This window comes from Polypterus senegalus, chromosome 8 (assembly GCF_016835505.1).
Source record: "Polypterus senegalus isolate Bchr_013 chromosome 8, ASM1683550v1, whole genome shotgun sequence".
Taxonomy (NCBI): Eukaryota; Metazoa; Chordata; class Cladistia; order Polypteriformes; family Polypteridae; genus Polypterus; species Polypterus senegalus.
The window spans coordinates 169,327,754-169,354,188 of NC_053161.1; the positions used below are offsets into that span (position 1 = coordinate 169,327,754).

The 26,435-nt window shown below is 39.9% G+C and overlaps 1 protein-coding gene across 1 annotated transcript in view; it reads right to left on the minus strand.

Moving 5' to 3' along the window:
• The window catches only part of LOC120534495 (NACHT, LRR and PYD domains-containing protein 3-like), a 36,757-nt gene extending 22,141 nt beyond the window's left edge, over positions 1-14,616 (minus strand). The window contains exons 1-2 of the mRNA XM_039762099.1: positions 13,083-14,616; positions 6,910-7,086 (exon numbers count right to left, since the gene is read on the minus strand). Coding sequence (XP_039618033.1) covers positions 6,910-7,086; positions 13,083-14,515 — 1,610 coding nt within the window. The 5' untranslated portion in view covers positions 14,516-14,616. The remainder of the gene's footprint in view (positions 1-6,909; positions 7,087-13,082) is intronic.
• Positions 14,617-26,435: the final 11,819 nt, after the last annotated feature.

Here is a 26,435-nt window from a genome sequence, read left to right on the forward strand (position 1 = left end):
AACAGAATAAGTGCCAAGGGAAAGCCAACATAAATAGAGAGGAGGTGATGGGGCACAGGAGGACATGACAATCCAGTCCAGGAGGGTCAGAATGAAGTTCACTGGCCACTCAGAGAAGCACTTCACTCTGTTCAGTCATCCTCTTGTGGGTTCTCTAGTAGGCCCTAGGCTCACTGCCCAACTAGCACCATGGAGCTCGATTGGCATTTACCATAGAATACCAGAATTGGCAGGTCCACTACTGGCGCCCTGTGATTTTCACATATGTGAGCAGGTTCACCCTGAGCACATGTGACAGACATGAAAGGGTCTGGAGAAGCTGTGGAGAACGTTATGTTGCCTGTATGGTGGGTCAGTGATGGTATATCTGGGGAGGCATATCCATGGAGGGATGCACAGACCTCTACAGGCTTGATAACGGCACCTTGACTGCCATTAGGTATCGGGATGAAATCCTTGGACCCATTGTCAGACTCTATGCTGGTGAAGTGAGTCCTGGGTTTCTCCTGGTGCACGACAATGCCCGGCCTCATGTGGCGAGTGTATGCAGGTAGTTCCTGGAAGATGAAGGAATTGATACCACTGACTGGCTCCCATGTTCACTTGCCTGACCTCAATCCAATAGAATATCTCTGGGACATTATGGTTCGGCCCATTGACGCCACTAGGTTACATCTCAGACTGTCCAGGAGCTCAGTGATGCCCTGGTCCAGATCTGGGAGGAGATCCCCCAGGACAACATCCGTCATCTCATTAGGACATTGTCAAGCATGCATACAAGCACGTGGGGGCCATATAAACTACTGAGTACGATTTGGAGTTGCTGCAATGAAATGTCAGCAAAATGGACTAGCCTGCCGCATCATTTTTTCTGTTTGATTTTTGGGGTGTCTCTGAATTCAGCCCTCTGTAGGTTGATCATTTTCATTTACATTAAACATGAGACATCCTTTCCTTCCTAACACATTACCATATCAGTCCATATCACTAGAGAAATCCAGCAGGATTTTTTCCACATTGAGATCTGATGTGTTTTCAAAGTGTTCCTTTAATTTTTTTAGGAGTATATTTACGTGGAAAGTAGCCTGCAACAAAGGTATTTAGTTTAACAAAAAAAAAGGGATTTGATCCCAGGACTTGTGCCTTTGTACTTGTGTAAAGGCTTTGTTACACCCCCTAGCAGACACACATTTTACTGAAGTCTATCTGTGTGCAGAAGTCAGTAACTACCATCAGGAACAGGGACTACTAAGGAAGTACTTAGTGATTTGAAAATTGTAGAGAAAGAAGTGCTACTTAGATTGAATAAGCTGAAATCTAACAAATCACCAGGGGCCTCATGTATAAACGTTGCGTACGCACAGAAATGTTGCGTAAGAACTTTTCCACGTTCAAATCGCGATGTATAAAACCTACACTTGGCGTAAAGCCACGCACTTTTCCACGGTACCTCATGCCTTGTCGTACGCAAGTTCTCCGCTCGGTTTTGCAGACTGGCGGCATCCAGCGCCAAAGCAGTGCTACTGTTCCTGTGTGGTTACTCTTTATTTTCCTGACGCGGCTTTATAAATACACTGAAACTAACCGCATATTGTTTATTAGTGTAACGCATCTGATTGTAATTAACTCGTAACAATATAATGGTAGAGGGAACAGCCATAGTATTCCAAATACCATAACTGCTTTAGCGTTGTTACTCTCACTTCTCCTTCTTCTTCTTCTTTCAGCTCCTCCCGTTAGGAGTTCCCACAGCGGATCATCTTTTTCTATATTGCTCTCACTGCACCACTGGAGTATTTATATCACTGTATCTGAGTGTGAATCACAGCAGCAGCTGATCGGAAAGAGAATTATCGGTATACGGCATTAAGCACACGCTGTCTCTGCCACGGCAAAACGTTTCAAAGCCTTTCCTGTACGGACCTCGCGGTTCAAAACAGTTTAATCCCAAGAACTTTAAATGCAGCCAATCAAGTGCTCCTTGTAGAACTGTTTGTACTTATAAGTACAATTACCCCACTGTAAACTTGCACTATAGTTATAATATCGCACAACCTGAGCCACTTTATAAAGCGCGTATTTACATATGATGACGATATCATTTTTAAGGTGAAATGCAGCAAAATATGTTTGTTAAATTATACAGATAAAACTTTAACTTCATTTAAATAATCTATATTCTTCACTGGGAGTGTCGCTAAGGATAGAATAATTAAACATGTACTACGAAGATATTTCAATGTTCTTTAAACGTTTTGAAGAATCAGCGCTAAGCTTACAGATGGCTTAACGTCTATTACAGAGCTGATTGTATGGCGATCGGTTACTTGGGGAAAGAAAAGCACTGACTGCAGTGACGGGTACGCCAATATATATTGAATATAAAACAGAAAGATAAACAGTGCTGCAATAAATTATTTCATCGAAGTGAAACATGTTTAATAACGTGCTTTAACTCTTATCATCATGAAAATTACATTACGTATACATCTCAGTATTTTAGTTATTCAGAGAGCTGTAATATCACAAATGTAATGGACTCTGTGTCCAGTTGGAGGAAGAGAGCCGGTTTAAGAAGCAAGTAGTGATTCACACACATAGAGCACATAGAAAATCAAATACAAAACAAAGCATTTAACGTGCTACTTTAATTACGATGTGATTTTAGAAACTGGTTAATTAAACGATTTTAAGATTAATTTTATGATGTTCTACTTTAATGACAAAATAAACTACGTGATTAAAGTGGAAATGTCGAGATTGAAGTGGACATTTCGTGCCTTTTCCCCACCGTGTGCCTTTTTTCTCTGTACCCTAATAAGCTTTCATATGACACTCAGACAGTGGGCTTACAACTCGGCTTTCCACGGCGACTTTGATATGTGACTTCTTTTTTATTTCCGGCACTGTGCGATTTTGTGGATGTGAGCTTTCATGTTTCCCCAACACGCTATGTCACTCGATCAACTTCCTTTTGTTGATTATACCACGGTTTAATTAAACAAATAGTATGTTTTTCATTTGCCTCCACTTGGTATTCGCTGAAATTCTTATATTTTCCCCGTGCTTTTCCCATTGTCTTTTCACAGAAGGCTGCGCTTAAGGGCGATTTATATTGATTTGCATATTCAAATAGGCGTAATTCTGGGAGGATTTGGGGCGTTACATAATGCGTGCACGAGCGTTAGTTTTCACGCTGATCGGGATTTATGTAGCGGAAGAACGTGGAAGTTGGAGTACGCACAGATTCCTGCATCTGGATTTTTCTGTGCGTAAGCACATTTCGACTTTTGTGCTTACGCCATGTTATAGTGCGAGTTCTACGCACGGCGTTATACATGAGGCCCCAGGACCAGATAATACTTATAGAAGAGTACTTAAGGAGGCCAGTCAGTGCAGATTTAAACCTTTGATGCATATTTTTCAAAATTCTCAACACAGTGGAAACATTTGTAAAAACTTGCAGCTAGCGAATAAGCTTATTATCCTGTTACATAAAAAAGATCATCGGGTAGACTGAAGGAACTACATGCCAGTAAGCAATAATGTGCGTCACAGGTAAATTAATGGAAGAAATTGTTAAGGCATTATTAAGGCTTTATTGAGCAACACATGGCAGGAACAGGAGTATTACTGAACGGTCAATATGGGTTCAGACGAGAAAGGTTGTGTTTTACAAACATGCTAGAATTCTATGAGGAAGGAACAAAAGGATACAATCAAAGTGGAGCATATGATATTATTTATCATTGACTTTTAGAAAGCGTTAGATAAGGTGCCGCATGAGAGGTTAGTGGTGAAACTAAATGAATTGAGAATTCAAACTGAGGTGTATAAGTTAGTGCAAACTTTGTTCAAATACAGGAAGCAAACAGTTATGAGAAACTTAATCAGTATTATTTGATGTTGAAAGTTGATCTCTAGCAGGGGGTCTGTGCTGGAGGTGCTTTTTTTAATACACATAAAGTATCTAGGCAAGAATATTAAAAAATGGTCGTAATATGTATAAAATCATCTGGTTATGTTTCTGGTTAATGCCAGACTAGGTGGGTTGGCAGAAAATGCAAAATCAATTGAATTATTACTGAAAGACTTGGACACCACACAGGCTTGAGTGATTTGTGGAGTTAAATATGTAAAGTAATTGTGAAATATTACATGAAGGAGGTAGAAATGTTAGATGTGCATACAAAATGGGAGGTCTGAAATTTGAAAGTATGCCTTATGAAAAAGACATAAGAGTCACAGGAGATGTCAAATTAAATAGCATCCTGATATGTAAAGTACAAAACAAGGGAGGTTGTGCTTAAGCTTTGTAACACACTGGTGAGGCCTCATCTGCAGCACTGTGTGTAGTTTGTGGTGCAAATAATACAAACAAGACATAACAGTGCCAGAGAACGTCTAGAGAAGAGTGACTTAGCTGACTTGGGGACTGAGAAAAATGGGCTATGTGAAGGGATTGAAGTTGAGGGATTGAATTGAACCTTTTCACTTTAACACTAGAATTACCAAAACCTACGAAAAAACTCATAAACCCGGCCCACCTTGAATCCCTTCGCACCTCTCCGTCAGCGTCTTTTGTCTTGTAAATGTGTCGACCAACACAAGCAGCAAGCAGCCTACTATTCCATCCCCCGCAGAACGTGCACAAAGTTCTCCCAGCTCAAGCCTTAATTATCTGGGAGTGAAGTGCTGGAGTTTTAAAGGGGAAATAATAGACTGTTATTTGTAACACATGCATTTCATGTGTGTTCTGTGTCTACTGCAATCTATGTAAACACATCGTTAAAACAGAAACGTTTTTCATGTTTTAGTAATAAATGACAAAATGTCGACATGAACTGTATAATGTTCATTGGCCAATCAAAGCTATTGTAAAAAAGACAGAAATTCACCAAACAAGAGATTCTTTTAAACACCCTGAGGGAGTCAGCACTCTAAATGGTTGTGTGCAGCTCATTTCATTAGGTTGAACATAAACATGAAGAGTCTGAACTGAAACTTGATGCCATCCAGAGGTGTTCATTGGCTCTGATTGATTTTCTATTTCTATGTGCACAGTGGTGTCCTCATACTGCGGTTTGTCCTCATTGTTCTGAAGTCAGCCTCATTCCTGTCATGCTGCCACATCTGAAAGACTAATTAAAATGCAGCATCAAGGAAATAAGATTAAAGTCACTGTTGTGCCTTGAACTAAGAAAGGCAAACAGAATGGATGGAAATGACCAGGAGAGGAAATGTTAAACTCACCAGAAAGTTAAAACCTGGAGTCCAATTTATCTATCATCTAATCAGAACTGTAAACCAAGAACTGAAGTAAGAAACAAAAGTCAAGAACTGGGAAACGTAAAAAATACAATTGCACACACATGTGTGAAGGGTTTTTAGTTTAGTTTATCTGCAGTCTCAAACAGAGTTGCATCTGTCAATCGCTGGTATTTACAGTAAGACGCCATCCTAATAATGTCATAAGATGTGACTTCTGAAATAAGCTCCTTAACAACCCAACGTTGTACCCAAGCAGCAAACTCTCAGGATGACAATGCCCATGGAAAAGATGTTAAACAAAACCAAAGTATTTAAGTACAGATGTGTAACTTATGCCTTGTTTTACTGTCAGTTTTTCAAAGAATGTGACCTTTTTAGTAGACGTATTAGTAATGATGGACACCTGGTGAGCTGTCTGTCCACCTGTGGTCACCTCCAGCATCTCACTTTACTGATTTCACTCCTAATCCTGTTGACTCTCCTTCTGTGACCTTCCTCCTCTCTAATTGGTTGGCTGGTCATTTCACCCGCTGCCATCCATTTTTTCCCTCTTTCTCTTTTTGCTCACCTTGCAATCCTCTCCCCTTTCTTCTCTTTTCACTTCTCTCTATTTCTGTCCTTCTCTCATCTCTCCTTATTTTTGCTGTCTTACTCTGATTGTTCCCGTGTGTCACCTCAGTCCAGCCCCAATTCTCTTTGTCCATGGTCAGTATGGTCAGATTTTCTGCTCGCACTGCCTTTGTTTTTCCATCTTATTCCATTTCAGTGACATTTAACATACTTTGTGAGAACAGCAGAAGAGTGCGAGAGAGGCAGGTAACAATAGAGAATGGGGACAAGAACATGACTGAAATAAGGAATGAACAGCATGGGATTATGGGAGAAGAAATAAAAGAAAACAGACTGGACAGAAAGAATGATGAGAGGACAAGATTCCTCAACGCCCTGTCACAGATGAGCGGGGACACTGCCCGGCCGGGATGCCTGGATAGTCCCCGACTTGGACAATATTACTCCTCGGCCACGAGAGGGCAGCCGCCCGGGCCTATTTGGGGCCCACGAGGAGGGACCTGGGACACTCGTGAGAGGACGTGGCCACCGCCAGGGGGCTCCCGGACAGTGAGGGAATCCTGGATGGCAGAACTTCCACCACACCAGGAAGTACTGCCGGAAATAATTCCAAAAAGACCCGAGTGCTTCCAGGTGCTTTCCTGACACTTCCGCCACACCAGGAAGTGACGTCAAGTGGAGCACCTGGGGCTCATCCGGGTCATGATAAAAGGGGCCGCCTCCTTCTAGTAGACGAGCCAGAGTTGGGAGGAAGGAGACAAAGCTTGTGAGGAGGAGGAAGGAGGTCGAGAGAGAAAAAGAGAAAGAAGAAGAAGGAGAAAGGAAAGAGAGTTGGTGAGAGAAGGCATTGTGGTGCAGTGAAGAATATAAATAAAGAATTGTGTTTTAGACATCCTGGTGTTGGTCTGTCTGTGTCTGGGGGTGTGTTGTCCACAGCCCACAATACCAATGCAGAGTTTGTTTGATGGGTGGTGAACAGTCATATCTATAAAGTCAAAAAAATATATAATGAATTAAGCACACAAACACACACAGAGGACAACTGACACTCATTTTTTGTTCACTCACCTCAGTTTCTCTAATTTGCAGCTTTCACTCCTCAGTCCCTCACATAACTGATCCACTCCTGAATCCTTGATGCTCCTATTGTTGTTCATTTTCATTTCAATCAGTCGTGAGTGTGGAGACGAGAGGACTGAGGAGAGAATTGAGCAACATGTGGAGGTAAGATGACATGACCAAAGGCTGTAGAGAAGAAGAGAGATAAGTGAGGACATGAGGAGGTTACAGACAAACAATCAACCTTGGGCCCCAATAAGTCACATGATGACTATTAGCAGAGCTGGACACTCAGGTATGTCACTGAAGAGGAGATTTCTAGCATCTGAACTCAAGCTGAATGGCCTGCTCTGGTCTACATTTTTCTAATGTTCTAATGGTGTCATTAAATGCCCTGTATACCTGGGAGAGTTTTCTGCCTTCATGTCATCCTGATTAGTGAGAGGAAGTCGGCAGTCACACTGGGCAGGAATACCACATAGCAGCATTGAACTCTGCTGTCCTTCTTTTTTATTTTAATTAAATATTAGTACTTTTCACTCTTTTCTTTTTTTCCCTTACAAAATACATTTATACAATTTTTTTTTCAGAAATAACAAAACAATGTCAAACAATGGAATGGTGATATATGAAAGATGGGCTTAGCTGTTTTTTTGTTTTTATGTATCAGAGCAGACAATGGTGATATTTACAGAATCTGTTAATTGATAGTTGCCAGTGTTGACCAAAGAACATTTTGAACTATTGATGAAGAAAAAATAACATAATTGACTGCATTTGCTTAAAGATGGCTTATTTGTTGCTGGAATTTATTTTTTTATTTTTTTTGAAGCAGTATAAACATTCTGCTTTAATATTCAAAGGCCAGAATGTCAGAGCTGAACAGTATAGTAACATGCTGTCTGTCTCCTTATTTTTACAATTGGTTCCATTTTTTTATTTTCCAATTAGAGCACAAGCAGGTGAAGTGACCTGGGGCCTCATGTATAACGCCGTGCGTAGAACTCGCACTATAACATGGCGTAAGCACAAAAGCCGAAATGTGCTTACGCACAGAAAAATCCAGATGCAGGAATCTGTGCGTACTCCAACTTCCACGTTCTTCTGCTACATAAATCCCGATCAGCGTGAAAACTAACGCTCGTGCACGCGCATTATGTAACGCCCCAAATCCTCCCAGAATTACGCCTATTTGAATATGCAAATCAATATAAATCGCCCTTAAGCGCAGCCTTCTGTGAAAAGACAATGGGAAAAGCACGGGGAAAATATAAGAATTTCAGCGAATACCAAGTGGAGGCAAAGGAAAAACATACTATTTGTTCAAATAAACCGTGGTATAATCAACAAAAGGAAGTTGATCGAGTGACATAGCGTGTTGGAGAAACTTGAAAGCTCACATTCACAAAATCGCACAGTGCGGAAATAAAAAGAAGTCACATATCAAAGTTGCCGTGAAAAGAAGAGTTGTAAGCCCACCATCTGAGTGTCATACGAAAGCTTATTAGGGTACAGAGAAAAAAGCACACGGTGGGGAAAAAGCACGAAATGTCCACTTCAATCTCGACATTTCCACTTTAATCACGTAGTTTATTTTGTCATTAAAGTAGAACATCATAAACTTCATCTTAAAATTGTTTAATTAACCAGTTTCTAAAATCACATCGTAATTAAAGTAGCACGTTAAATGCTTTGTTTTGTATTTGATCTTTCTATGTGCTCTATGTGTGTGAATCACTACTTGCTTCTTAAACTGGCTCTCTTCCTCCAACTGGACACAGAGTCCATTACATTCGTGATATTACAGCTCTCTGAATAACTAAAATACTGAGATGTATACGTGATGTCATTTTCATGATGATAGGAGTTAAAGAACGTTTGTGCTCATGACACAAGCATTTAACTTTTGCGAAATTTGTCGCTGCGTTTTTAGCTGTGTTGTTATTTTATCTTTCTGTTTTATATTCAATATATATTGGCGTAGCCGTCACTGCAGTCAGTGCTTTTCTTTCCCCAAGTAACCGATCGCCATACAATCAGCTCTGTAATAGACGTTAAGCCATCTGTAAGCTTAGCGCCGATTCTTCAAAACGTTTAAAGAACATTGAAATATCTTCGTAGTACATGTTTAATTATTCTATCCTTAAAGACACTCCCAGTGAAGAATATAGATTATTTAAATGAAGTTAAAGTTTTATCTGTATAATTTAACAAACATATTTTGCTGCATTTCACCTTAAAAATGATATCGTCATCATATGTAAATAGGCTTTATAAAGTGGCTCAGGTTGTGAGATATTATAACTGTAGTGCAAGTTTACAGTGGGGTGATTGTACTTATAAGTACAAACAGTTCTACAAGGAGCAATTGATTGAGTGCATTTAAAGTTCTTGGGATTAAACTGTTTTGAACCGCGAGGTCCGTACAGGAAAGGCTTTGAAACGTTTTGCAGTGGCTGAGACAGCGTGTCCTTAATGCTGTATACCGATAATTCTCTTTCCGATCAGCTGCTGCTGTGATTCACACTCAGGTACAGTGATATAAATACTCCGAGTGGTGCAGTGAGAGAAATATGGAAAAAGATGATCTACTGTGGCAACTCCTAATGGGAGGAGCTGAAAGAAGAAGAAGAAGAAGTGAGAGTAACAACGCTAAAGCAGTTATGGCATTTGGAATACTATGGCTGTTCCCTGGACCATTATATTGTTACGAGTTAATTACAATCAGATGCATTACACTAATAAACAATATGCGGTTAGTTTCTGTGTATTTATAAAGCCGCGTCATGAAAATAATGAGTAACCACACAAGAACAGTAGCACTGCTTTGACGCTGGGTGCCGCCATTTTGCAAAACCGAGCGGAGAACTTGCGTACGACAAGGCATGAGGTACCGTGGAAAAGTGCGTGGCTTTACGCCAAGTGTAGGTTTTATATATCGCGATTTGAACGTGGAAAAGTTCTTACGCAACATTTCTGTGCGTACGCACCGTTTATACATGAGGCCCCTGCTCATGGTCACACAGTGTTAGTAGAGGGATTTGAGCCCACAACCTAGGGATCTGAAGTCCAAAGTACAAAGCCTTAACATATACACCATGCTCCCTGCCAAAAACATTAGCCCTTGGTTAAAAAATAATTTCTCTATTATAAAAAAAAATCTTGCGACGACACAAGACTTTTTCCTCTGTGATGAGACATGATCTTTTGAAGAGAGACAGAGAGACACTTTCACGTCCTGTGAGACGGTCAAGTCACGTCATACTTACAACCTTTGGATGCAAGTCCCATCATACACATGCAGAGCAGGTTAGAGATAATGGAAGTAGGAAAATTTGAAAAGTCTCAAAAAAATGGGAGTAAAGAACGTATTAGCACAAACAAATGGAAAATGTTACTTGGTGAATGTCTCGGGGAGAAGAGAGACAAGGCAGTGAGACAAAAGGACAGCTGCTGTACAGGCTTTTAAACGTTTGAAGCACCTCATGAGATGCAGATCACGCGGCATGGCAGCAGCAGCAAGCCAACAACTGATCGAGCAAAGAGGAGGTAAAAAAAAAAAAACAACTGTTATTTGTTTCCCATTGTATCACCATTTAAGAGGGGTTTTGGAGGAGTGACAGCATCTCCTTGAGGTGTGTTCAGCCCCCCTCTTCACATTGGCACATAGCGCTGGCGGTTTGTGCTGGGGGGAGAAACCCCAAATAACTGAGAGCACTATAACTGAGGCCCACTGTCTAATGAAATTTCCCAGAAGAAGCTGGGTAGCACAGCTAGTTAAATAAATAAGAGATCATTTTTTGTTTAATAGCTGAATATTGTGGCTTTGTGAAACATACCTTAAAGAAATTTAATTAATTTATTTTAATTAATGGCATATTTTTTCCAGATCAAGTAAGGGGGAAAAATTATAGAATGATTCAAAATTGTGGAAGCAAATTATGGAATTATCAACTAAAAATCTTTGAGGCATAAACTTCACTAATGAAAAACAAAAATCTACTTCAAGTCTTGGTAAGGAACAGTTTTTAAAGTTTCCACCGTAAATGTCTAATCAGATTGAGATCTGTGCTGTTTGCTGGTCATGTGATTGAGTTGATTTGACTTTTCCCAAAGAAAAGCTTTGACACTCTTTGCTCTGTTGCAAGATGCATCATAATCCTAAAAAATGAGTTCTTCATCACCAAACCTGTTTTCTATCAATGTAATAAGGAAAGTGTCCAAAATTTCTTTGTACATCTGTGCTTTAACTGTTGCGGTAATGACTGTCAGCTCCTCTGGTCCTTTAGCTGACATGCAACCCCATGTCGTAAATGAGTCGGGAAGTTTCCTTGTTTTCTTTATATGTTTCAATAAAGTAACACCAGACAAACGTTCCAACATCATCTCCTTGGCAGATTTGTAATTCATTACTGCATATCACCTTCATCCAGTCATCCACACTCCATAATTGTTTCTCTTTAGTCCTCTGTAACCTTGTTTTCTTCTGTGTAGATGCTAGTGTTGGTTTTGTTTGGCTGTTCTATATATAAATCCCATTTCCTGCAGCTGATTTCATTTCATTTTTGTCACAAACATTGACTCCAGTTTCTAACCAAACACTGAGAACCTTCTTTCCGAATTGAACTGTGGCGTTGGGCGGGGGGATGGGACAGCAGGCAGCTTGGTGCTTGTGTTGATCGACACATTTACAACACAAAAGACACTGATGGAGAGGTGCAAAGGGATTTAAGGTGTGCTGGGATTACAAGTTTTTTCGTAGGCTTTGGTAATTCTAGTGTTTATAATTCCATCCATTAATTTATCCGTGATGCATGTTAAGCTTTCTGGCCTATAGTTGTTTGGATCTGCCGGCTGACCCTTTTTATACAATGGTATAATATTTCTCATTTTCCAGTCCTTTGGAATGTCGCCAGTGCACACTTTCTAAAAATATACATCAGGGGTTGATATCCACCTTACTTATCAACCCTGCATAAGGTGTTTGATGCTGCAGATGCCATTCATTGATGACTTCATTTAAACAAGAACCCTAAAACTTGACAAAAAAAAAACGATGGAATGACAATGAAACACAGAGGGTCACAGAGGGAGAGCTTGTGTTATACAGTAAGTTAGAAGTGTAACTAATCGACACGCACAAGTATCAGCAGCAATGGAGGCAAGAACAGGAGATGTTGCTAAACAAAACAAAATGAGGAATTAAAGCACATTACAGATAAAGAAAAGTACCCTGTAAACAAACAAGCACCAGCTATCAACCAGAGCATCGGTGATCAGTCCAGCACTGACCGTCCATTTTGAAGGACACACGCAGGTGATGTGTTGGGGCTGCTCTCAGACCACACTGAGAAGTGCTTGTGCTATCAGACACTGCATCACTCAACTGTTTATCTTCTTTAATGGCTTTTTAAAGGGTAGATGATGTTTGAGAATTTTTTAAACATTTGTACAAGAATAAAAACAACAATAATAATAATTCATTACATTTATATGGTGCTTTTCAAGAAGTCATCATTGACTATGCTGTCATTAATTGCTCTAAATGTGTATCATGCTGTGTTACTTTAATGTTTTTGTAATTTAACAGCTCTTGATTGCTTAAGCATATTTATCGGGTTTGATTGTATGGCTGATTAAAAGTTGAGCTTTATTAAACATACTTAACTATTATTATTTGTTAACTGTTTTGTTTTTCATAGTATGCACTTCTGACTGTCCTCAATGACCTTGCCCTTTGTCCATTTTCTGTTTAGGTTAGTCTTTTAATCACAATATGTCTAGCAGCAGTGCTGACCTCTTGGCAGAACAATTTAACTCTTTAATAAATCCTCTCTTTGTTCAAGGAGATCATACAACTGCACAAAAGTCCACAGCTGTCATGGTCACACCCTGATCCTAAGTCATGTGAACTAAAAACTGACCACTGGGCCAACTCTTACATATTTAAGTTATAAAGACAGGCAAGTAATGGAGGACTTAGACAGACACTGGGCTTAGTCTTACTCTACTGCCATGAGGAGCAATCTGATAACTGAGTGACACATTCACATGACACATCACTGCTTAGAAGACCTTAGAAGATTTAATGAGTTCAGAACCTAGTGGATTTAATAACTCAAATGTAACTCTGCTGCATTTCACAAACAGTAAAAGTAAACTCACAAATTTTTATTACTTACTTGACTCGTCTACAGCAGCTGAGCCCTGGCGCAAGTCTCCTGATGCACTCTGGGGTGAGTTCTGTTCCTGATAGGTCAAGCTCTTCAAGTTCTCTACTGCAGCTGATGACAGAGCCCAGCACAGCGCACTCCAAAGGAGATAAAATTGATCTACTAAAGTTCATCTTTAAATCCTTCCCAATGGTGTCTCTGATTAATTTCTCATTCTGAGTCTCATACAGCCACTGGCACACTCGCAGAGCTTCACTTTTATCTTGGCCAAATGGCACATCTTCATCTTCATGTTTACTTCCACCCTGTAGAGCATTTTCAGCTTTCTGCTTAACCCACTCTAGTATTTGCTTTGCTGTCTTCCTATCAAATTCCCCCAAGTTTCCTTCCAGTGCTTTAAACACAGAAGGTCTGGTCAGTCCTGCCAGAAATCGAGTGAGAATTTCAAACCGGCCATCTTTACATGAGTCCACCTTTGCAAGCATCTCATCAACTCTCCCTGATGGATCGAGGTAGAAGGAGCAGGCAGCCATAAACTCCTGTATGGTGAGGTGGTAGAATGTGTATGTCGTGTGTTCCAGATAGCTTTCTCTCTGAAGGATTTCTTTGAGGAACCCTGACAGGAATGGAGAAGACAGGACTGACTGGAGACCAAAGGTTGACATCTCAAACTTGTCATAAAACACAAGACTTCTGTTGTTCACCCCATAAAAAGCCATTCTTCCCAGTTTGATCAGAATCCCCAGCTGGTCCTCTGCTTCTCGTCTGTGATTGGTGAGGATGTTGTGAAGGAACATCACAAAGAGCTCTGTGACAGTTCTGGGGGTGGCCCCTCGCTCTTCTTCAGGCATCATGAAATGGGTCTTCAGCACAGAGCAGATAATCCAGCAGTACGAGGGGTTGAAGCACATGGTGTACAGGATGGCATTCTGCTCCACATACTGGAAAGCCTCAGCACCCAGATCAGCATCACCAAAGAACTTCTTAAAGTACATCAGTCTCTGTTCAGGGAAGAACCCCAGGATCTCTGCAAATCGATCAACTCTCTCTATGTCCAGGGACTCCAAGGCTATTGGTCTGCTCATTATCAAAACTGTACAGCCCTTCAGTAATGTCTGATTGACCAGGCTTGTGACCAGGATGTGGACAGGAAAGTAGTCATCTGGGCCAGAGCAGAATTTACTCTGTGTGAAGTCCAGTTTGTGTCTATACTCGTCCAGTCCATCAAATATAAAGAGGAGAGATTCAGGTGTTTTCAGGATTTCTCTCAGTCTCGGGTCATTAAGATATTTATAGTGCCTTACAATTAGCCTGGTCAGAGGCATCTGAGGCTCTGTCTCCGTATCTAGTAGGTTCAGCTCCCTGAATTTAAACAGGAACACAAATGCAAACTTTTGGTAATGAGTGCCCCTGGCCCAGTCAAACAAAATCTTCTGCACCATGGTGGTCTTTCCCAATGCCAGCTACTCCACTGACTACTACAATGTGAGGGGGTGTCTCGCTTCCAGGGCTTCTTCTAAAAAGTTGCTCTGTCCAGATTCGTTCGCATTTCACTTTTGTCTTCTCTTCCACCAGCTCTGCATGAGTTATTCCTGTTTTCTCAAGTTCATGGTGAGTCTCATTGTAGGTCCTTCTGTACTGACCAATGACCATCAACTCAGTGTATCGAGTCTCAAAGACCACAGCTCTGGTGTGTGGATTTCCAGGAGAAGGCTGATCTTCCAGAACTCTTGTTGATAAAAGCACATTGCCTCTGTGCGTGTCATAGAGGCCTGAAAGTCACAAAGAGAACAAGTGAGGGCACTGAAGGGCAGAATTATTGATGAGCTAATGACCAGAGACAGGACAACAGTGAGTTACCTTTAATATGAACCTTAATGGGAGTGGGATGGAGACTGGCCTGAATGTTAATCAAGAGATCCGGTCCTCAAAAGAAAGGAAGAGATAAGAATTAGGAATTGTAACCTATTCAGAAACATAGAATTCAGACTGTAACTCTGATGTGTTACTTGTTTAAATGTACCAGACATGAACATGTCAGTCCATGTGGCCAAAATATGAGGCAAAAGCAGGAGAACATGACAGTAATTTGCTTGTTCATTTGAGAAAGCCCTGGGAATAAACAAATTCAGAGAAACCTTTATAGAGGGCATGTAAAGTGGCCAAAAAGAGTACCAGGAAGAACTCATCAGACTGGTTGTGCAGTAAAGTACCTTACAGTAGCTCATCTGCCCTTCAATTCACAAGTCATAATCCTCATTGTCAGCAGTATGACATCATGATGTCCAACCAGTCCTCAGAAAAAATGACCTCATAGTCAGGGTGTTACCCCAGGTTGTATAATATTACAGTTATAGTGCAAGTTTACAGTGATGAAATTGTAATTATAAGTACAAACAGTTCTACCAGGAGCACTTGATGGACTGATTGAGTGTGTTTTGTGATTGACGGTTAGCAGCTCAACCCAGCTGGGATGCCCAGAGAAGATAAAGATGAGGGAAGATAAAGATGCTAGGTGGCAGCTTCCCTGGAGTGTAGCGGTGACCCAGATTCCCGCAGGGCATCCAAAGACTTAGAGTGTGGCGTGCGTGCCACCGGGGGAGCTGTCGAAGGACCGGGGAAGTCATACTTTCCCTATAGCCCGGAAGTACTAATGGATCACATGGACAGGAGCCCCGAAGTACTTCCAGGCTGACTAAAGAATTGGAGTTCTCCATCTGACCCAGAAATGCTGGGAAGTCATGTGGAAGGATGAACAGAAGCACTTCTGCGTCAGGCACTATATAAAGGAGTGCTGAAGACCCAGCAGGCAAGCCGGAGTTGGGAGGAGTAGGACAGAGCTTGCTGGGATGTGTTGAGGAGAAAATTATTGTATTATTGTGTTTATTGATTGTGTATTAGTGGTGGAGGTGCGTTGGGCACGATTATTAAGAAGAAAAATATTAAAATATGTCTTGTTGCTTTTACCTTGTGTCCTGAGCGTACAGTATGTCTGTTGGGGTTAAAGGGGCAACAGCGACCCCTAGCATTCACAGTGTACAGCTCTTGGAATGAAACTGTTTCTAAGCCTTGAGGCCCATGCAGGAAAAGATCAGAAGTTGGGAGAAGTTCAAATAGACTGTGCACATGACTGAGTGGAATCCTTTAAGATGCTGGTGGCTTTCTCGAGGCAGCATGTGCTATAAATGTCCTCCAGGGCTTTCCGATCATCTGCTATACTGCTATGATTCCATATGCAGATACAGTGGGTTAAAATACTCTGAGTGGTGCACTGAGAGTAAAAACACTAAAGCAGCGATGGTATTTGGAATAGTTTGGCCAATGTGTGCGCAATTATATTCTTATGGAATGATTACAATCAAATGACTTAAAATTGTAAACAATATGTAATTAATATTTGATTAATCCTGCATCATTGATGCACATCTGAAAAAAGGGAGACTACACTGAAACAGTAGCACTGCTTAGATGTTGGGTGCTGCCATTTTGCAAATCCGAGCAGAAACGTGCATAGCAAGGTAGCTTTACACCGAGTTTAGTTGTTATACATTTCAAAATGTGTGTGGAAACGGGCATATGCAACATTTTTATCAGGGCCCAGGTAATGTCTGTGAATCAGTGACTTCAACAAGTCATTGCATGCCAGGCATATGCAACACAGTACTAAATATGACATCTTTAATAGACCTGCCATTGCTGTGTCACAAACATTATGGTGCCCTGAAATGGAGTGGTGGGTTTAATGTAGAAAAAGTGTTGTCGTTTCTATATGGTGTGACCACAATGTGTGGAAACCCCCAAAGTCTACAATGTGCTTTTTAATCACATTGGAATTGTTTGATTTGTAATTTTAAACTGAGAAGCAGAGGGGGAAGTCAAGGAAAATGAGTCTTTGTCCCAGACATCATGGAGGGCATGGCATATGATTAATTACTGGTACTGCTCAAGGCAAAACTGATAAAAAATTCAATTAAATTTCTTTTCCTTTCTCACATTATTACGATTGTCCCTGGGTGGGCAAGTTAAAATTAATTTTCAAATTCTTACATTATCTTTTTATTTAAGGCTGAAGAACTGGAAAGAAAGAAGAAGTCAGAAAATATACACATAGCAAAATATTAAGTTGCATTCAAGAAATAATTTAGCTAATATGAAGTTTGAATATATTTTACTTTTTTTAGTGACTTCATCGAAAAATCAGTTATCTCATTTGCATTTATTATATATTTTTGTAACAATACACCAAAATAACAGTGGTAATACAATGTAATTACATCTGCTACAAGACTACTTTAAAAACATAAGATCATAAGAAATTTAACAAGTGAGAGCAGACCTTTCAGTCCATCAGGCCTGCTTTTTTAGCTAATAGCTAAACTGTCTCAATTTCTTATCCAGATTCTTCTTAAAGCTTTTTAAGGTTTCTCCTTCTACTCCATGTCTCAGAAGTTTATTCCAGAGTTCCACAACTCTTTGTGGAAAGAAGTGCTTCCTGGCTTCAGTTTTAAATGCATTTCTTCTTCATTTCTACTGATGAGTATGTGATTCACCCTTAACATGAAGGAATGTTGCTGGTTCTACTTTATCAATGCCTCTGAGGGTTTTAAATACCTGGATGAGGTCCACATCTGCTCAGACTAAACAGATTTAATTCTCGGAGACTGTCACAGTATGATATATCCTTAAGTCCCATGATGCACCTGGTTGCTCTCCTCTTCACAGTTTCAAGTGCTGCTTTATCTTTCTTCTACTGTGATGACCAAATCTGCACACAATACTCCAGAGGTGGTCTCACTAGTTCATTATAAACTTTGAGCATAATGTCTCTTGACTTAAATTCAACAGTTTTTATAATATAACCTAACATTTGATTTGCCTTTTTAATTGCTTCTGTACATTGCTTAGTCAATGAAAATGCTGCATCAACATAAACTAAATCTTTTTCAGAGGTTTCTTTCTGTAGCTCAGTGCCTCCCATCTTGTATTTATAATTGATGTTCCTTTGCCCACATGTAGCACTTTAGAAAACCTTTAAGGGTATCTGTCCTAGTGTGTATATAAACACAGGGAACTCAAGTTTCTGTATTATATCCTGCCTGAAGAAGGGGGCCTGAGTTGCCTCAAAAGCTTGCATATTGTAATCGTTTTAGTTAACCAATAAAAGGGACATTTTGCTTGACTTCTCACTACACTTGTAATGGCTATCACAGTACAGTTCACCCTAGTACTAAATACTTAGGTGAAATATTTGTTCACTGCGGTGGGCTGGCACCATGCCCAGGGTTTGTTTCCTGCCTTGCGCCCTGTGTTGGCTGTGATTGGCTCCAGCAGCTCCCTGTGATCCTGTAGTTAGAATATAGCGGGTTGGATAATGGATGGATGGAATATTTGTTCAGTTAATTTGTTATTTCCTTCTGATTTCTCCATTTGTGTCCCTAAGCTTTCTAAATTCTTTTTTATTGCCTTTTCACTGGAATAGTACTGAAAAAGTGATTGTTGTTTGTTTTGGCTTTTCTAGAAATTTTAGTTTTGGCTTCTCTTTTGACATTTCCAATTTTTTTATTTTTTAATATCTAGGGTGGAGTGGTGGCTCTAAGGCTAGGGATCTGCACCAGCAATTGGAAGGTTGCCGGTTCAAATCCCATAAACACCAGATGTGATTCTACTCCATTGGACCCCTGAGCAAGGCCCTTAACCTGCAATTGTTCTGACCTGGGTTTGACATTAATTTGTATTCAGCCCTGCAAGCAGGTCCCCTAACTTGTAGAGAAAGCTTCGTGGTTGGTGACAGGTTTGGCACTCCAACCACCATAAAAAACTTCACATTGTTCAGTGTGGTGCTACACTTGGATCTCAATCCGGGTGGTTTGCCATGTGGCAGGTGCAGCAAAGCTCTGTAATCAGCTCATACTTTTCTCTCTGTCTTAATGTCTTGCTATAGTTTCCAGTATTCCTCTATACCAGAATTGTCTGGCTTTTTTCTTAATTTTCAGTTTTACTTTTTTTAATTTTATTTTGGCAGATTCCTCAATCATTTTGTTTTATTGCTTTCTGGAATAAACTTATTTTAAGCCTGGATCAGAAGATCTCTGATGTGACACCAGCTGTTATTTATTGTTGCTGAGTTTTTGCTTTCCCATTTCATGTTTTGTAGACTCTTCCTCATCCCCATAATATCTGCTTTCCTTAAGTTAGAAGTCTTCATTATGGAGTACAATTGTGTGTTTTCAAACATTATCTAAGAATTTGCCATGTTGTGATCACTGTTGCTTAAAGTATCAGTAATCTCTGTTCTTGTTAACGCTGTCTTTATTGTTTTTAAATATTAAATCTTGACTGGCATCACCACGTGTTGGGTTTCGAGACAAACTGGGTGAAAAAACAGTCGTTTGCCATCCGCACCATTTCAGTTTCCTTTTCTGTATTCCTGATAGGGGATTCCCACTGTTTGGAAAGATAAAATCCCCCATGACCAATACATCCTTTTTGTTGCACATATACCTTATTTGATTAAATAATATGTTTTATCGAACATGTCAGAAATTTTTAGCCTGTTTCTAACTCTATCTAACTCTTATAACCAGGTCTCTGCCTCTCTTCCTTACTAGCTTAACACCCAGTGATTTTGATACGTTTCTTTCTTCCATCTTGAATATTATTTGTCACATACGAGGTGCGATCCAAAAGTTCCCGGAATGCACTTATTTAAAAGCATACATACCAAATAATAATTAATGGTGAACAGTTCCTTCAAAATAGTCACCTGCTGAGTTGATACACCAATCCCAGCGAGATTTTAACCTTTCGAAGCACCCCTACAAGTCGTTTTTTGTCAGTGTGTTCAAGACGTCGGTTGTTACCGCTTGGATCTCCTCCACCGTCTCAAATCTGCGTCCCTTGAGACTTATCTTCATCTTAGGAAATAAAAAAAAATCAGACGACGCTAAATCAGGGGAGTACGGAGGGTGAGGAATGGCAGTAAACTTTGTAGAAGCCAAAAATTCGCGCACAGTCAGAGATGTGTGAGCTGGTGCATTGTCGTGATGCAAAAGAAATGACTTGTCAGCCCACATCTGAGGACGTGTTCGGCGAATTCGATTTCGCAAATGCCTTAGAACATCCCTGTAGAATGCTCCATTCACTGTCTGTCCTTGTGGCACAAATTTCTTGTGGATGACACCCTTCACATCAAAGAAGCAAATGAGCATTGACTTGGTGTTGCTGTGAACTTGTCAAGCTTTTTTGGGTCTTTCAAATCACTCATTTTCATGAACAACCCTTCACAGACACAACTGATGTTTAAACGAGAACTGCGACTTGAAAAACAACTGTGCTGATGTTATAACGCATGATAACAGCTCTCAAGGACAACTTGAACTGCTATCTAGTGGCGATTGATATAACCAAACCCTTCTGGCTGCAGAATAAATGCATTCCGGGAACTTTTGGATCGCACCTCATATAGTGCCACACCTTCCTTGTCAGCTTCTTGTGAAACATGTGTAGCCACTAATAATCTATTCCTCTCTGTCACTCTCATATAGCCAGAAATCTGTCATTCCAATCAGTGGCTCAAGTCGAAACTGTCACCTCCAGTTCCTGCATTTCATTTCTAATGCTTTTCACGTTTAGGAGTAAACATTAAGGAAAGTAACTTTTTGTGTTTTGGGTTGAGTTTTCTTTAGGTTGAGTTGAGTCTTCCTCAGTAAACATAATCTAGTTTAACTGTCTACTCACTTCCCTGAAGATTCGAGTTCCTAGAATGTTTGTCTCTTTTTCTTGTCCATCCCATCGGTAAAGGAAACTGTTTATGGTAAAAGGTATTCCAGTGGCAGACACAAGTAAAATCTTTTTGTTCACACCAGTCCTTCATCCATGCATTATGGCTGAATATTAAATTCTGCTCATGTTGTCTTTTTCCTGGTGCTGGAAGGATTTTGGAAGAAAATGACCGATTTTGATTTGGCCTTTAGCTTGTCTCCAAGTTTGCTAAATTTGTTCTACAGAGAATACAAACTTGTCTTTCCAATATCATTCGCTTCAATGTTAACTATTAACCATGGGATATCTTCACCTGCCCTCACCAGTTACCGGTCCATTCTTTGGGTTATGTGGGAAATTCTTGCTCCTGGTAAGCAGTATACTGGTTTTGACCTCCGATCTCTACTGCATACCGAGTTGGTGGAATTTCAGAGGACTGAATCTCCAACAACAAGTATTTCCCTCTTCTGCCCTCATTCTCTTTAACGTGATTTAAAGGTAGAATTTTGTGACTTTTGAAGGAAGATATACTTGTTGGTTAGTTCAATCTTATTTTTTGATGAAATTCTCTGGTGCCTTATTTCTCCTTTGACTACCCGAGTTCACGTTTGATCTGCTGTGGTCTATAACTTCTTGGTGCTCTCCTTAAGTTAGACAAACATATTCAAAATGATGGGTTTGCACTGGTGTTGATTGGGGAGTCTCTTGAGCTTCTTTCTAGAGCAGAAACCTTTGTGATGAGGTTTCCTATTTTCACACAGTTATACCATATGTTGTACAACATGGTGGGATCTTGAATAACAGTCCACATATTACATGCATTGCAGGTGATGGGCTTAAGAACCATTTTTGTACTCTTCCATCTTTACAGATTCTTCTCTTATCTTTTATGTCAGTAATTGATTTTTCAATGCAGTAAGGGTTTTGGTAGTGCTATTATTTGGATTCAGTAGTACTGTGGAAAATTACTCCGGTCTTCTGGAGAAACTTCATAGCTCAGACTCCATGGCTCTTTAAATAGCATACTAGAGCTACAGTGCTAGCTACTACAATTAAACAAGCCATCAGCTCTACATGGCCGCTAGTCCACAAACAAAGAACCTTTGATGTGCCCCTGAATTGAGCTGCCACTGACCTTAATTAAGCAGCAGTACTTGCTAAAAAGCAAACTAATAACTCCACTAGTATTGACTACCTCCTAGCTTACTTTGTCGTGCTACTTCCCGGGCCTACCTTCTTACAAATTTTAAATACACATCTTGCAATATCATGAAGTTAAAAATGTAGCCCAAATACACTTGAGGTGACTCAATAGCTTGTAGAGACATCAGAGTTTAATTCAAATGATGTCAACATGCCATGGACTGATGATGTGTGTTATTGTGTTTAAATTTCTTAAACATAACATTTTTGAAACTACCCCATGGAGAGTTAAAACCTCTGTTGAAGCCTCAGATTAAATTGCTGGGGAGCAGGTGATAAATTTTAGTCCCAGAGAAATATTGAATAATTATATATTTATTTAAAATATAAACCATTTTTTAATAAGAAAAGGGATCCCAAAAAAATAAAAGCCTAAATACATACCTTAACAAGTATTCAGTGCAGTAAATACAATTCACTATTTTTTAGCCTTAGTAGCAAAACCACAGCACCCAAATTACCAAAAGAAATAAAACTATAAATCAAAATGACCAATACTAGCATAAAATCATAATCAATATTACACTATGAAATGAGAACAACAACTGCACAATTCCTCATCTTAGCTATTAGTATTAGTAAAATCTCAATAATTCATTAAAATTATTCTCTATAGCTAAAAACTTAGAAAGGAACTGATGTATTTAACTACAAAGAGGACTATTTCATTTATGTTAGGTAGAATGCCCAGAGGGGACTGGGAGGTCTCGTGGCCTGGAACCCCTGTAGATATTTTTTTTTTCTCCAGCCATCTGGAGTTTTTTTTTTGTTTTTTCTGTCCACCCTGGCCATCGGACCTTACTCCTTTTCTATGTTAACTAATGTTGTCTTATTTTAATTTCTTATTGTGTCTTTTATTTTTCTTTTCTTCATTATGTAAAGCACTTTGAGCTACTTTTTGTATGAAAATGTGCTATATAAATAAATGTTGTTGTTGTTGTTGTATTCTATCATAGGAATACCAAAGGTGTGATCTGAAAAAGAGAATACAAATTAAAATAACAGCTGAAGTTTGGGAGTAAGGCAGGTATCCCAGTGTCGGTGTCGGGACATATCTGCTTTATGGAGAGAGGCTCACACTCGGGCACTCTGCAGGTTTATTGTCTTGTATGGTGTTCTCGAGTTCTTCCTCTGTTTCTGCCTGTCAAAAGTTGAGTTTTGCCACATTATACTCACCTTTTGTTTTGAAAATTTCTGACTTCACTAAACTTTAGTATCTGGGAATCCGATCACCAAGACACTTGCCTTAGACTGCAACCGGAACCATAATACACCAAACCCTTATGACTCCTCCTACAGGTGGTGGGCCCACTGGAGTTTGACCCCATGTGGCTTGTTCAGGCCCATGGGCAAAGGCCTGACCACCACATGCTCACCAACAAGCTCCCCTAAGGACTGGCTTCAGAGCTTTGGGTAGTGATCAAAAGAACAAGATTGAGGATGCAAGACACAGAAATGAACTTCCTTCTCAGCGTGTCTGAGCTCAGCCTTAGAGACAGGTTGAGGAGCACAGACATTCAGGAGGTGCCCAAAACATCAAAAGGACATCTGCTTAAATGGATATTCAAGTTTATTTGTGAATTCATCAACTCACCATACTCTGTCACCTCCTCCAGTATTCTTGTCAGGTTGGGTGATGGAAATCTCATAAATTCTTCAGCCAGAGCCTGCCAAAGGCTGACCAGCACCATTCTGTCTTTCTTCATCATGTCATTGATGAAGGACTCCACACCTGCTAGACCGTCACGCTCTTCTTTTGCTTTAAAGGTCTGAAAGGCAGAAAATAGATTTAGTGATGGGGCCTCATTTATATTTACAAAAACAAGCTTGAAATGTGTGTATGTAATTTCCCACACAAACATCAGGATTTATAAAAGAAAACCTGACCAGGAAGCATGCTTACATTTATGGCAACTCTGAGCCACACGTATGCAATATATTAGAGAGCCCGGGAACTAACCACACCCTTGATAAATTTGGGAAATACAGGCAAAACAGCTAAATGATGGCTTGGAAGCATAACTATTCATATCACTGAGTTATTACTATAGTATGCGTTGATGTGACAACATTTTACATCTCAAAAGTATTCAATATAATGTACATACTGTAAATTTGTCCCCTTCTAAGAGTGCATAAGTTCACTGAAGAACAGCTTATATCAGCTGCCTGTTTTCACTTCTCAGAGAACTGGCCAACAGGTGTGGAATATCTTGGCCAACCTTCACTCCATCATACCTGATGTCCTGGAAGCCATTAACCAACTGATGTGGCACTACATCCAGTTTTCGTATGGTGTAAGAGTACATATATAAAATAGAACATGCTTTTGCCAACATAAAAAGGTGATTCCAGGAGTGTTCGATTCATATCCATGTGCACACATTTGCAAGGCATGCACATATTTTAACCCACAAATCCACACAATGTTTCGTAAATGAGACCCCATTAAGTTTGACATGATGAATTCTTTTCACACTAAACATTGTCATCCAGGCCTTGCAATTCCCCCTGAGCTCACTCTCTCTGCTCTCTTCCTCATATCTGCTCCTCCTCCTCTCCTACCTTGGCCTCATCATTGGTGAGGATGTATTTGGTGACCAGGTTCTGCAGGACACTCCTGACATCATATTCAATCACATATGCCAAGTAGGGCTTGTAGTAATCAGTGACCTCAAGGAGTCCTTCATAATGAAGTGTTTTAATAACTTGAGAAAACTTCTCTGTCAAACCTACAGGGAGAGAAGAAAAGGTGATTAAGGATTAATGAAGGAAATCTGGTGACACAACAGTGAAAAATATCAGTCTGACATGGCCAGCTACAGCCAACCTCACTCTACAGTGATGTCCACTGCTGCTGGAGAAAATTTGGTGTCCTTCCATTAATTTAATCAAATCATAATGCAGTTGAAAATGAGTTGTAAAACATTATACAAAACTGTAATTTGTGAGCCCAATATACTTTGTACTTATATATACAGCAAGTAAGTTTTGAAGGTCTGTAAAGTCCTACTGTCTCCCACACTACTTGGTAACTTATTCCATATATCTGTGCTTCTTTGTAAAGTAACTGTAGCCGCCTTTGCATAAGGTGAAGTCAGGCACGGGTAAGACGCGTTTCAAAGAAATCTCTCAGTCCAAAAGTTCGTTTTAAAAGTATTTAATGAAAGTTAAAGGCAAATAATCCATACAAGAATAAAAAGAAAAATAGTTACACACAAAGAATAAAGGCAAAAAAAGGGAAAAATGTATCTTCTATAAACTTAGTTTTTCTTATGAAGCTTTGGTTACTTCTGTACTTAAAGGTTATTTATTTTTTCTTCTGTATGCTTTAAACCTACGGTTCAAAACTTAGATCTTTTAATTTACAAGTTACTTCACACTCAAAAGACCCTTAGGCCGTTGGCACTTAGATATGCGCCAGGCTCAGTGACGTGCATAAGCACGAACGCGAGCACAAAAAAGAATTCTTTCAAGGACACGGTTAAAAAACCATATGCCTCTATACCTTACACAAGGCAAGGCAAAACACTTACGAAAGAACATTGTTTACTCAAAAACTGTTAAGAAATGACAGGAAAATACCAACTCAATTCTATTCACGGGGGTTTTAGGAACCTCCCATATTTTATGCATTATCATCTAGTAAATATTCATACATTTTATAGAACTAGGAAAATGGCTCTTACAGTAACATTTCCTAATATCTATTCAAAATGTACCCTTAACAAATATCCAACTGTGTCCCTGTACTCTTGTTGAACATATTTTAAAGCCACAATTTTGATCCACTGGACTAGGTTCCTTCAAAACTTTAAACACTTTGGTCATGACTCCTTCTAATATGCATTTGCTTAAGGTGAGCAGGTTCAACTGCTTCAATCTCTGCTCATAGCTCATATCTCTAAGTTCTGAAGCAACCTAGTCTTTCTCCCAACTCACCAATTACTTCACTTCTAATAATTTTATGGAATCCTTTCGGTTTGGTTTCAGAGTGCAGCACTGAAATGATTTGCTTATGGAAGCAGACTCTGGAAAAACCAGTATATTAATTTTGTTAAATCTTAGTGCAGCATTTGACACCGTCAGACATGACATTCTACTGTCCAGAATGGAGAACATGCTGGGTATCTCTGCCACTACCTTCCAATGTTTTATGTAAGTCCTATCTGACTGATAGGCAAGAGTTTGTTAGTCTTTGCCACAGCAGGTGCAGCTCAGTGCCAGTCACACAAGGAGTTGCTCAGGGCTGTGTCCTTGGCCCTCTAAGTTTCTGTATCTGTATGCTTCCCCTTGGCCAGATCATTCATAGTTGTGGACTGGGTAATCATTTCTATGCAGATGATACTCAACTCTGTTTCAATGTTAAAAGTAAAACTTCACCAGAGCTTTGTCAGA